The 13,785-nt window shown below is 41.1% G+C and overlaps 1 protein-coding gene across 2 annotated transcripts in view; it reads right to left on the reverse strand.

Annotated features, from left to right (window-relative positions):
• Window positions 1–4,731: 4,731 nt before the first annotated feature.
• TBC1D31 (TBC1 domain family member 31) overlaps window positions 4,732–13,785 on the reverse strand; it is a 34,500-nt gene continuing 25,446 nt past the window's right edge. For both annotated transcript variants that reach the window (XM_074986708.1, XM_074986709.1), the window contains exons 16-22: window positions 13,538–13,673; window positions 13,056–13,148; window positions 10,741–10,881; window positions 9,528–9,722; window positions 8,940–9,090; window positions 5,883–6,014; window positions 4,732–5,100 (exon numbers count right to left, since the gene is read on the reverse strand). In XM_074986708.1, the coding sequence (XP_074842809.1) occupies window positions 4,955–5,100; window positions 5,883–6,014; window positions 8,940–9,090; window positions 9,528–9,722; window positions 10,741–10,881; window positions 13,056–13,148; window positions 13,538–13,673 (994 nt within the window). In that variant the 3' untranslated portion in view covers window positions 4,732–4,954. The remainder of the gene's footprint in view (window positions 5,101–5,882; window positions 6,015–8,939; window positions 9,091–9,527; window positions 9,723–10,740; window positions 10,882–13,055; window positions 13,149–13,537; window positions 13,674–13,785) is intronic.

Here is a 13,785-nt window from a genome sequence, read left to right on the forward strand (position 1 = left end):
TCTGAAGGAGTGGGTCTGTTCCACAAAACCTCACCTAATAAATTATTTTGTTAGTCTTTAAAGTGCTACGTGACTGCTTTTTGTTTGGATCAAACAGAGTTTGCCTATATTTTGAGCTGGGAGTGTGATTGCCAGCATGAGGAGTCACCCATGCTGCTTGCTTTGTTGTTTTGTTCTTTCCTGAACAGTGAGCAAGAGTTCTAAGTATGTGATAAGTTTACAGGTACTCAAACCCCTGAGATGGCAGCTGCTACTTTTGTCTTTTTTAGATGTCTAAGAAATAAATGCAGGTGTCTACCAGAACTGGGAAGGTTCTAATAGTGCTTCATTTACTGGTGTAGCCAGTCTGACTGGCACAGAGTTGTGCATTGCAAGGTGCCCAGTAGTTCTTGGGACTTCTCCTGCAGTACCTCACTTGATAGGCTAGGTTTCTGCCATTCAGCAAAGAAGTCTGGAAAACCTCGTTGTCAAGGTGTCTTGGAGCATACAGGACCCAGAGCTTCATCAGGTGAAGACAGCAAGATGGTTGTGGGAGTAGACCAGGTGGCTGGCTGATTTCATTAGACACAAGCAGTTAGATGCTCTGATAATACAAACAACAATTGAGGATCAGCAATTGCCATTTGGGGGTGGCTGTTATTTTTGGATGCCAATAGACCCTTTTGAGGGATACCTAGGCCTTGAGGGGGGTCAAGAAGGATGATTTCCTAGCTTGGTGCCAGTGCAGCCAGGCATGAGGGCTGTGAGAAAAGGAAGTTAGAGAGGAGAGCTTTTGTGCCAGGAAGTATATAGGTCTATTTTTCCTATATTTTCCATAGTGATTGTGAAGCCTACATTCCCTGTTGGATGTATAGGGACCACAGGAGAGGGACCATGGGCAGTAACTAGATGAACCACCCTATTGTCTAGTACCAGCGGCGGGGCGGGGGGAAGCATATTCTGGCATCACTGCTGGAGATGACAGTGGGAATCCCAGGAATTGGTGTGCAAAAGTCTTTCATTGGTAACACAGACATACCCAAGGTCAAAGAAGTATCCGCGGTCAGTACAATTAGAAGAACGTTTCCCACCAACAGTGGCAGTGGAGAAGCAGGGAAGGCACAGCTAGAGCTTCTAGAGATGTGGATCTTGGTGTCAAGATTATCTGTAACATGAGCAGCTATACTGCAGAGGTGGTAGCAGAATAAACTGTGCCAACAAAATTGGTACCAAAGTTATGGATGTTAATGAGAGAAGCTTTGGCTCCAAAGTGCTCAGCAGGAAGTGCCTAGAGGCAGTACAGAAGCTGCTTGTGGGGTGTGCCTCAGCCAGCACCAAAATTTTCAGGTACCAAATAGGCCTGTGAGGCCTTAGTCTACTTCATATCTCCACTCACTAAAGTAACATGTCTCTTCCTAATAGGTTCCTCGTGCTCGTGAGGCCCTCCTGTATTCCAGAAGAGCTGTGCTACATCTTAACAATTTCTGTTGACAAAGAGGGCTTAGAAGCAAAAGCATAATATGTAGTAGTCTTAGGAACTGAAGACGAGTGCAGGGGTGGGGAACCCTCAGTCCATGATCTTGATCCACCCCACAGCTTGCAGGATCCAGCCCCCCCAGGCTTGTAGGTCCCCTCCCCAGCATCTGGCCTGCTGCAGGGTGGAGGACATGGGGCCCCCAGCCTCGTGGGCCAGTCAGACAAGCCATGGCTGGATCCAGCCCACAGCCTCTGTGTTATGGAAGCAGCTCCATGCAAAACCGCTACTGCACTGCCTCCCATGCTGGGGAACGGCAGTACAGTAGTCCCTTGAGTTATGCGAGGGTTGCATTGCCATGTACCCTCATGTAACTCGAATGTCACGGAAGTCGGGGGAGGGCAGCTTTTTTCCCCTTGGAACACACGTTCTGCAGCTGGGGAACCAGCAGGAACACCTAGAGCTCCTTTCAAAAGGTAAGTCCTGGAGTTGTGGAGAGCAGTTGGGAGGATTAAGCCTGACAGTGGGTTGGGGCCATGGGAAGGGGGCAGAAGGTTAAGCCTGGGCTGGCTTAGGGCTGCCGGGCGGGAAGGGCAGGGGAGCAGAGGGGTGGACTTGAGTCAGAGCTGTGCAGGATGAGGGTGGGGTTTTAACCAGTGCCATGAACAAAGGATAGTGAGCTGGAGCTGCGTTTGGGGGGTGGTTTGAACTGGGGTTGCATCAGGCTGTAGGGGGGTTGAGCCAGGGCTGGGAGGAGCTGGATTTTGAGTTGTGCTTAGTTCGCTTTAATGCAGGTTAAGTGCAATTCAAAATTGTGCATTTCAGGAGTTTCCAGTACATCCCTGTCTGCAGCTTTTGCTTCACTGCTCTGATTGGCTGCAATTCCAGCCAATCAGAGCAGTGAGGGGAATGGTGCCTGGGAGCTGCAGGGGACAGAGAGCCATGTGTGCCTCTGGGGAGCTGCAATAGGTAAGTGTCCATCACTCAGACCACTCCTGCACTTTCAGACCCCCAGCCCACTCCTGCATGCTCTCTCCTGCCCAGACCCCTCATCCCAAGCCTGCTAGCCCCCGCTCACACTGAACCTCTCATTTGTGGCCAAACCCCTGAGTGGGGGGCACAAAATCTACTGCCCCGGTACTTTAGTGGTACACAACCCAAAAAAGGTTCACCACTCCTGCACTAGCAGTTACAGCACAGTCACTGGAGATGGAGATGTGGGTACATCTCATTTACCTGGGTCCAAAGTTGGTGTCAGTGATTTGCCCAGCAGTGAAAGCTTTAAACTAGGGATGTTAATGGTTAACTGGTAAGTATCATCCAGAGCGAGCCCCAGTCCATAGTAACCTCAGGAATGCTGTGGGTGGGGGTCACTCCAACCTAGTTCAAGCAGCCACTATCCACAGGGACCCTGGGAGCGCTGTGGCCTTGGGTGGTGCCGTTTGCCCTGACTCCAGGTAAGAAGGAACTGAGGCTTGGCTGGCTCCACATTGCCCTTTATACTACTGGGAGGGAAATATGAAGGGGCTCAAGATGCAGATGCGGCCCTAAAGGCACTCCTGGCCAAAAGTTTCCAACCTTGAGTGTACAATGCACAAAGGGCTTGTCTATACTACCTCCCTACTTTGAAGGGAGGATGGTAAGTAGGGTGTCGGGAGATTATTAATGAAGTGCTGCAGTGCATATACAGCACTTCATTAAGCTAATTCTCCACCGTGGCAACTCCAAAGTGTTAAACTTAGATGTGCTGGCTCATGTGTAGCTGCGGCTCACCTGCCGATACTTTGAAGTGAAAAATTTTGAGTAAAGGGACTTCGAAGTTGCCCAGGCATTTTGAAGTACCGGCAGGTGAGCCGCAGCTACACGCAAGCCAGCTCTTCCAAGTATAACACTTCAGAGTTGCTGCAGGGGATAATTAGGTTAATGAAGTGCTGCATATGCAGTGCAGCATTTCATTAATAATCTCCGGACACTCTACCTACCATCCTCCCTTTGAAGTAGGGAGGTAGTATAGACACAGCCTAACAGTGGTAAGCTACAGCATTTTTACCTATTTTAAAATTTAAATTGTGATACTTTGCCTTTATGAACTTGCTGCTCTGAAGACTTTTTAATATGAAGAGTATTTATTCTTTGCTCCCAAACATGAACAGAAATATTTTCAACAGAAGCAAGTGGCTCGCTGGGAGAGGGCAGATGGATACAGAAAACTTCAGTAAACTTGAACCTCCATAATTTGGGTCTCCCTCATCTGGGAACACCTATGGTTTGGACTCTAGCAGGGGAGGAGGAAGTAGCTCTGTGTGCTGCTGCTGCTGTTCACCCCACAGCTGGGGGAAAGGCAGCAGGACACCAGTTAAACACCTCATGCCCACTCCCCTCATCCCCTGAACTCCAATCCCCAGCATCTTCTGTGGTCTGGAAAACTTCATAATCCAGCATACCAAATTTCTGTATTTAGTACAGAGGATGAACAACTCAATTTCTAGGACCCATATTTATTTTGACTAGCTAAGCATCTGATGCTAATTCTAGGAAACTGGTTCTGAACATATTTTGTCATGGTAGGTTCCAGCTTTAGCATTCAGAAAAACATCTGACATTTTACTTTTTTTCATTCCTCATACTACAGCTTTTACATGATGTCCCAAAACCTATACTGAGCAAAATCCTCATCTGGTATAAATTGCTTTAACACCATCAAACTCAATGGGGCTATAGATGATTTACAGGAGACAAGGATCTAGCTACTATATCTATTTTTACTTTTCAACCACCTTTGTCTCCTTTGGAATGCACCGTAAAAATATATGATCAATGGATCAGAGCAATGGTGCATCTACCTGAGTATCATGTCTTCTTCCAATAGCAGATGGTGCCAGATGCCTCAAAGGGAATGAACAAAACAGGGCAATTTATTGATCAATCTGTGATCCAGTTTCAGTTTCTGGCAGAGATTTATGGAGACCAGATCATGGGATTACATCCCTGACTGTCTTGGCTAATGGTCGTTGGTAAACCTGTTCTTCATGAATTTACCTGATTCATTTTTGAGCCCAGTTATCTTTTGGCCTTCATAATCTTTCCTGGCATTGAGTTCCACAGCTTGGCCTCCAGCCACCCAGATGGAAAACATTACAAATTATCACAAAAGGGATGTGCATTAGACACTACTGACAACTACATCATTTTAAAAAATGCTGTTTTTTCCCCCAGAGAAATGGTGTAATAAGAATATGCCATGTACTCAAATAGTGATTATTCAGTAGTTCAATTACAAGAAAATAAGTTTATTTAAAAAAAAACGATGAAGTGTCATTATGGACAGAATAATCAAGTGTGAAACTATAACATTTCTACTTAGTACTTTATATTTAATATACAAAATATTTCAAAAAATATTGATAATAAATAATCTAAAATCAGTCTCTTTGATCACAACATAGCTATTTAGAATCTCAGTGATTACTACAGTACTGCTAAAGTATGAAGCGTGCTTTCTTAAGTGGTCCACTTTGTGTCTGGAAAATGAGGCAAGGGATATGCAGCTCGGGCCTGTGAAGTAAGTTTTTGCCTGAGCTCTCTGACTTCTGCCATCAGTTGCCGTTCTCTGCATTCCAGGTCTTCTCGTCTTCTATCTAAAGAAACTAGAAATGAAAGAGGCTAAGAATTAATATTGCAATTAACCAATAAAAGGACTCAGATGCATAGATTAACGTTAGAAGGAACCACGATGATCATCTAGTCTGACCTCCTATATGGGATTCAGTTTTTTGTGACTAAACTAGTACAGAGATATTACTCGTTGGAGAATAACAAGACAATTACTACACTTTTATTCCTTCATTCAGTCCTTTGATAAGCAGGGGGGAGCTCTAACTACTGCAAGTGGAGAGAAACTCCTACTTGCTAGGCATTTGTTTACATCCTTTGCAAAATGCATCATTATTGTACTGTACTTAGTGGCAAATGGAGAAGCTAAAACACTATCTATGAGTTTTGAAGGTATTAATTCTCCTGTAATATCAGAAGGATTTTACCCATAAAATGTACAATTAAAGAACAGTTATGGCAGAAGCAGACACAGTTCAGAATTAATAAGTAGAGACTGAGTCTTTTTCAGAATGATTTAAATGACAGGTAATTCTACATTTGTTTACTCGCAAAAGTCACAGAGAACTATGTGAAGGTACTTAAGTTACAGATACAGTTGCAAATCCAATAGAAATATGGGATGGGGATATAGTTGGGTCCAACACAACAATCACAGTTAGTTGGTTACTGCCTTCACAAGGAATTTTTCATGCAGGAAATCAATTAAAACTTAATCTGCACGTTTACCAAAGACTTTTTCACCCACCATGGTGCTCGGGTAATGCTTCCAAAATTACAAGTGAGAGAAAGACTATTCCAAAGTTTAGTAACTCACAACGTGCTGAGGATTCTTCTGTAGATAAGTCATTTAGACAGACATATCCTGACTTGGGCTGTGCTTCTCCATGCACCTGCTGGAATTTTAAATCTTGCTGGACACAACCAGTCTTTAAATCACGCAGTCTCTCTGTGGGAAGTGGAAAGAGGTTTCTTTGTAAACTGTAAGAATTTAATAGCATGTGTTTATTAAAAGCCACACTTTGAAAACTTGAGGTGAGTCATCATCTTTCAGGAGGTAAAAACAGAACATCTACTTTGGACTTGTTACACTGCAAACCACTGCATGGCAAGGTAGGATATGAATCTATAGAACATTAGTTTGACAAACAATAATGTCCCATGTGAACACTGCAACTGTGCAGCAAGTTCTGGAATGCAGTGCAGTATCCTACTATAGGCTGAGCCTATTTAGTCTGGCACCCTCAGGGCCTGACCTACCGAGAGAATTTGCCAGATGACAGGAGGGCAATATTGACTAGCAGCATTACCAACACTTCCACTGCTTACTGGGCTTGTAGAACACATTGGCTATGTCTACACTAGCCAAAAACTTCAAAATGGCCATGCAAATGGCCATTTCGAAGTTTACTAATGAAGCGCTGAAATACATATTCAGCGCCTCATTAGCACGCAGGCGGCTGCGACACTTCGAAATTGACACGGCTTGTCCAGACAGGGCTCCTTTTCCCTTTCGTCTACTTCGAAGTCCCCTTATTCCTATAGAATAAGTGCTTATTCCTATAGAATAAGGGGACTTCGAAGTAGCCGGGGTCCTTTTGAAAAGGAGCCCCGTGTGGATGAGCTGCGTGGCAGCGAGCTGCGTCAATTTTGAAGTGTTGTGGCCGCCCGCATGCTAACGAGGTGCTGAATATGTATTTCAGCGCTTCATTAGTAAACTTCGAAATGGCCATTTGCATGGCCATTTCAAAGTTTTTGGCTAGTGCAGACACAGCCATTTAGGGGTCAATTACAGCTAAATAACAGCTCTGAACACTGAGAACCAGTACCGGTGGCTGTAAACAAACTTTATGGGACCACGTGAAACTAAGCCATACCCATGAAAAGCGGTCATCCAGCTAATTAAATTCATGCTGGATTACGGATGTTGCTGAACAAGAGCATGCCAGACTAGAGAGGTTCAACCTGAAGAAAGCATTGTATGCTAGGCTGCACTCTGGGATTTCCACTGAGCCAGTCCAGTGTTCACATGAGACACTGCTGCACAGCAAGGTGACACTGTAGATTTGCACGCTGGCACTTACCATGTTGTCACTAACTGTGAAGACGTGGCTTGAGATTAAGCATGCAGGAAGCTCCAGGTAAGTAGGGACCAGACAATCTCTAACCAAAAATCATTAGTTTGTGGGGCCACGACCACGCATTTTTACTAAATTTTGATTTGCAGAAAATATAGGCTCACAATGCAATATTTTTAAAAATATGAGTGACTAAGCTGTTGACAAAAGGGCCATTAAGAAACAGGTGAAATACTGTATAGTAGGACTTGCTGTCTTAGAGTGTGGCATCTTGAGTAAGAAGACAAAGAAAATTGCCATTTAGTTCACATTACGTGAATTAGGCACTTCCAACAAGTTACCCTTGTGGCCCCACTTAGGCAGACAGACACAAAGCGGGGGTGGGGGTGGGGGGAGAGAGTGTGTGTAGATGGTAATAAGGGGTGGGGCTTGTCATTTTAGTTTGTTGGTGTTTCTTTTTCAAGTTTTGTAAACAGCAAAGGAAGAAATAACATTTTACAACAATGCTTGGAGATAATATTTAAACAGTGTTCTACCAAAGTGGTTCCCAGTCTTTTCAGTAACATCGCACACTTCAGTGAGATAAATAATTCCATGCCACACTCACCCTTTTCATCTGAATTGATTGCTCATAAACATCACCTTTATTTACATTTACTATGGTTACAGTCTTACTAGAGAGGTTTGCAATATAGTAGTGCATACAAAAAGCTAACCATGCTCAAACGCAACGTTTCAAATCAACCATAGAATACACCCTCTTAGCACAAACACATTTTCAAAATCTGCTCAGCGCCCTGCTAAGGATGTTGAGTAAACCAGTAACCACTGAAAGCAGGCTCTCCTTCCAACCAACTCACTGGAGCCAGTAAGAAGCATTTAAACTGTGTACCCTCTCCAACAGGCTCCTGCCCAACCTCTCTCCCTCCCCATTGCCACAGCAGGGAGAGGGGGGCAGGCTGCCTGCCAGTTGATTTGGGCCAGGAAGCAGCATTTCAGCTGCCTCCCGGCACACTGGTTGAAAACCACTACTCTATCATACCAGTTTAGAGAGCCTCTACAAATTACTTAAAACAAAAGTCATTCTCTCTCTCTCTCTCTCTCACACACACACACACAAAAACTTTTCAGCTTTATCTTGCTGAGCAAAGTTGAATGTATAAAATAAACCATAGGGAAGAATCCCACTTTGATTTAGGATTAGTTGATTTAACAGATATTTTCTAAGTGTTTACAAAACTCCAGTAGCAAAGGAAAGATATAGTGGTGTATATACACACACACACACTCTCTCTCTCTCTCGTGAGGAGGAACAATGGCAAAATGAGCACTCTGGTATTGTTTGTGTTCTCTAACTATATGTAGACTATGCTACAGAAACTTCATTCTAGGCAGTACGATCAGTCCCTGTCACATCACAATAAGCAGTAAGAGAAGATGGAAAAGTGAAGAATCAAATTGAAACAGTATTAATGGTAAGAGAAGGAAACAGTGCTAATTCTTTTGTCTGAAAATAACCTCATGCTGGGATGGAAGAAGTAAAACTTGTAGAAAAAGTTCTTATATATTTATGTAAAATAATTTATCATATCATGGGAAATCACCACTGTCAGCATCATCTAGAATTTAGATAATACTTAGCCCTACCTCAGTATAGGGGACTCTCTGGGACAAACTACTGAGGTCCCTTCTAGACCTACATTTTTATGATATTGGTTAAAATATTTACATAGATGATTTCGTGTACTATCCATGTTATTTACATTGACGATGAAAGTACTATATTATACACTCACCAAAATAGCCATCTTCGCTTTGTAGCTTTTCAGCCAGTTCTATTGCATCATTCATTTCATCTTCTAAGAACTGCTTTCGCTGTGCATCTAAAGCAGCAGCAGCTAGCTGCTCTGCTTCCAGTTGAGCACTTTTCTCTGTAACTTTCTCCCACTATACAACAGACACATTTCAGTACATTTTCAATAAAACTGCAGCATGCAGAAGGAAAGCTTCACAGAAAAAGCCACTGGAATGATTTAAAAATTTACATCCCCACCATTAGTTTAACACAAATAAGTGCTATAAAATGCAGAGTTAATGTTTTCTACTTTTGAGAAGAGCTTTTGCTGATGCTCACCGGGAGGGCATGGGGGGCTTTTTGAAGCAGCTAAATGGAAGTAAAATATTTTTCTGGGCCTAGACTAGAAAAAAAATTCAGTCTAGCTACATACGGTTAGTTGACCAGCAAAATTAGTGGACAGACAATTGGGTGAAAATGAGTTTTAGGGAATACTTTTGGTAAAAACCTTTTGATTCTTCATTCTATACTCTGCTGCAGCCACACCCTTTTGTATGTCATCTCCTCAAAAATGCAAAAACATGCTTACCCTTTTATTTTCCTCTTCCTTCATTGCTTTCAGCAGCTCTGCTTCTTTTACTCTGTTGTCATGAAGAAGTTTAGCTATCTCTTCATAATATGCCTCACGGTCTAGATCATCACATCTTTGTTTATGCAAGGCTTGTATTCTCCAATCTGTGTCGATGCACTTCTGATCAGCTTTTGCTAAGCTTTCTTCAGCCAGCTAAGAAAAAGTGATCAACTTCAGGACACTATCCTTTTACAGATAATTAATAACCTTCTCCATTCAACCTTAACTTGATTTCAGTGTCATTGTTAAAGGACTTTACCAGCAATAGGCTTAAGAGGAGTATTGCCGTACTACAGCAAATTGTTTCTTTGTAGGACGCTCTCTTTATGTATCTCTTATCACTACAATCTTCTCATATATATGTGGCACATATCTTGAAGAAGCTTCAACTGAACCTCTAATATTTTATGGGTGCCATTTTCCTAACATTTAGAAAATTTACCTGAGTTGCAAGTACAATGAAGTCAGATACCTAAATACTAGCATTTTTACCTACGGTCAACTGCAGCCACAATTAAACCAACTCCCCAATGTGGCCAACATTAATGACCAGAAAAAATTAACTTGGAACCAGTAACATCTACTAGAACAGGGGTCAGCAACCTTTCAGAGGCAGAGTGCCAAAATTTGACCTTTTGACGTCTATGTACGTCTGAGTGCCAGTGATACTTTTTAAAGTTACTAATAGTCCTACTTACAACAGCTCCATTAACAAGTAAAGATGCAGAGGTTTACCCGTTTAGGTACTGGATGGTAGCATTAGCTGACCTTTTGTTAATCTACAGGCTTTGAGCAAGCTCCCAGGTGCATGGGGGAGGAGGGGTGGCACTGAATTCCCACCTCACATGCCGATGAAAAATCAGCTTGCGTGCCTATCTTGGCACACATGCTGGAGGTTGCAGACCTCTCTACTAGAAGGATCATGCCAATTCTCACATCTTCCAATCTTTGGGAACACAAAGAATGGCTTTCATTCAAGCCATGCCTAGCAGCACTTCAATATATTCCTACTGCCTGAATAGCACTTAAAAGTGGGATTCTGCATATAAGGTCAAAATGTGGTAAAAATAGTCTGGAAAAAATGAGGATTCTTTTTCTTTTAAAGATTTTCATACTTGTTTGCAGGAAGAGGCATTCCTTCCAAATATACAAGTTAAGTCCATTTTCTTACCAGTTGAGCTTTACACTCCCCATCCTGATCATTTTCTATCAACCTCTGAACTAGATGTTCTTCAAGATCAGCCTTTCTTCTACTGGCATCTATCTCTCCTTTCACTTCCTGCGTCATTGTCTCTTGATCTTTGACAAGTTGCTGTAAAAACAGTTATGCATAAAAATATGTTTAAGCTAGTACTATACATTAAAGGTAATTATGGCTTTTTCATATTATAAGCCTTTCTGCTGAAACAAACATATCCAAGGATATCTCTTCCCACAGAATGTTTTATCCATTCTATATTAAAATATAGTGAGCCTGAATTGCCACAGTAGTTCTATGGTTTTATGTTGTCGTAACTCCATTTAATGGACTACAGCAGAGCTACCCAATGTAAAACTGAAACATCATCATACTGAACCAGAGCCATTGTAAAAACAGTTCATCTATAGTACCTTTTCTCAAGGTTCTCAAATTTGAATTAAGTTTCACAGCACCAATGTTAGATAATGATATTATCATACAGTTTCCCACTGGTAATTTAGGGCACAGAGAAATTAAATGATTTGCTAACAGCAATACAAGACAGTAGCACAGCTAGAAATCAAATCTAAATGAAATCCTGACTCTCAGTAATGTTAATTAAATAAAATAAGCATTACCCCTTTGTCCTGAAGGCCGTGTTATAAGACTAACTCCTTAAACTGCTGTCTTTAGAGACACAGTGTATAAATAGGTTTAGACTAGTTTGTGTTGCACGGCCACAATGCCAGTGCTGCAGCTGACTATATATTTAATAAAAGTGAACCCATAGAAGACAGTTAACCATTTTATGCTCAGCACAGATTTTAAAACTTCATATGGCAAGAAGCATTTTTTAATCACATAAATGAGACATGAAGATTCACTTGAAAATAAGTGGCCAGATTTAAATCCACTTTTGTGCATGCAAGTTGGGCTTTGCATGTGTTATGGTGAGCACAGGTGGGTTTTTGAAAACTTGTCTCATTCTCTGAAACTTAAGTTGGCATTTCTAAAGCTACCACTCACAGCAGCATTTTTCAACAGGTTGGAAGCTGCTTCTTATGTGAAACTGACTTTCTATCTTTAAGTAGTAAAACCCAGTTCAGTTCTTAATTTTTACAGAAAGAGTGCAAAATAGAAACTGCTTTATAAACAGTATTAATGAAGACATTTTGAAAGAAAAACCTCTCTTCCATAAACATTTACCCATCCCTTTTTCTTAATAATGGTATTGACAAGTCAACATTTTTAGTTCTGCCACAGCTGAACAAAATCTATTCATTACACTGTTTGCTTCAGGTTATTACAGACTAACAAAGGAGTTGCAGAGAGGAACAGCATTTCTTTTACAGGCTCATTTCTGATGGCAAATTGTTCCTCAGTACTCTTCTTCACCTGTGTGCATAGATGCGCATTAAAATATAGCAGTTGTTATAAGCTGCATGAAATAAAAATTGGACTAATCCAACAGAAAAAGTGCATGGAGGACATACTGGATCCCACTCCAAATATTCAAGCAGGTTTTGCTAAGTCAGAAAAATGTTGCACTGTGATTCAGCAGGTGCAAACTTAACCCTATATGTTCTGAAAATGCTCCTCTGCATGTATGTTTTGGGGAAAACTTAATTGCATAGTTATTTTTTTCCTATAAAATAAAATTGTATTACAAGCAAAATAGGTAACAGTAACCTGCATGTATGTTGATTGGAAGCTGAATAAATCTAAGAAAAAAACTTTGGCTCAGTACAGCACTTACAACTGCTTAAAGATTAGTACTACAGAAATGGAAATCCAAAAAATGACTAGCATTTGATGGCTGGAGCACTGACACTGTAAACTTGGCCATCACAGCAGGAATTGCGTACCATAACAAACATTCAGGAAAAAAACTCAGAAACATGGGACGTTTTCCTGGAAGTATCTGAATGATCCTGTTAAATGAATGGTACTCACCACTTTTGCCTTGACATCCTTTCTACCTACTTCCTTTCCTCCCAGTCTCTATTGCTCTGCTCTGAACTTTGCTTCTATTCTTTATCTTATTTCAATAATTTAATGAGTTGGATTTTTTATCAACAAATGTTGTTTGCTTGTAAATTATGTAATAAAAATACTTTGTTTATATTTGAAACATTCATAATATCTATGTTTCTGTATTTCACGTACTGCTAATGTTAGGTATCAAATGGTTAATATATTTGAGAAGTTTATGTATAATTTGTTTTTTCTGTACACAAGTTTAAAAAAAAAGAATTAAAAAAATAGAAAAATATCCAAGAGAGGGTATGTGATTCCTTGTCACATACCTGTTCAAAAAGCTGTCTTTGGGATTCAAGTTCCATTTGCCGTACTTCTACATCTTGAAGAGTAGCAGCAGTTTCTCGCTCTCTCATGGACACCTAGAGGAAAGAAATACGCATGTAAAAACCCCAAAATGGTACAGCTATTTTGCCCTTGTGGTCATCTTTTCTTTCATTTTACTGTGCACATGCACAAATATTGCACTTATTAGCTTTAGAATTGTAGGGAGCTCACTTATGTTTTCAACAATCCCAACATTTAGCTCACTTTGGCTTCCCTAAGGAAAATTTTGCTAATTTAAGTAAACTGTGAACAGCAGCAAGTGTCAAAACTATGTATCAATGAACTAGATAATAGCCTAACTTGGGCTAAACACAACTTCTTTCACAAAATATGCTATAGGTAATGAAACTAACTATAAGTTATGACTCTTTTGTAATTCTCTTAATAAACACTCGAGGAAATTGCTTAGATGAGGAAAACAAACCTTTCTTGCAATTTCATCATCCAGACGTTTTAGCTCCATTTGACGCTGATCCTGCTGATATCTCAAGAAACGCCTTCTTGCAGCATCCAATAGCTGGAGCTCCTTTACTTTTAATTCTCTCTTCACAGCCACTAGTCTTTTAATTTAAAAAAACAAAAGGAGCAAATAAACCTCTACCAGAACAAGGCAACCACTGAAAAGTGCAATTGTCTATAATAGTTAAACATCACCTGTCACAAACTACTCTC

This window comes from Carettochelys insculpta, chromosome 2, assembly GCF_033958435.1.
Source record: "Carettochelys insculpta isolate YL-2023 chromosome 2, ASM3395843v1, whole genome shotgun sequence".
Lineage (NCBI taxonomy): Eukaryota > Metazoa > Chordata > Testudines > Carettochelyidae > Carettochelys > Carettochelys insculpta.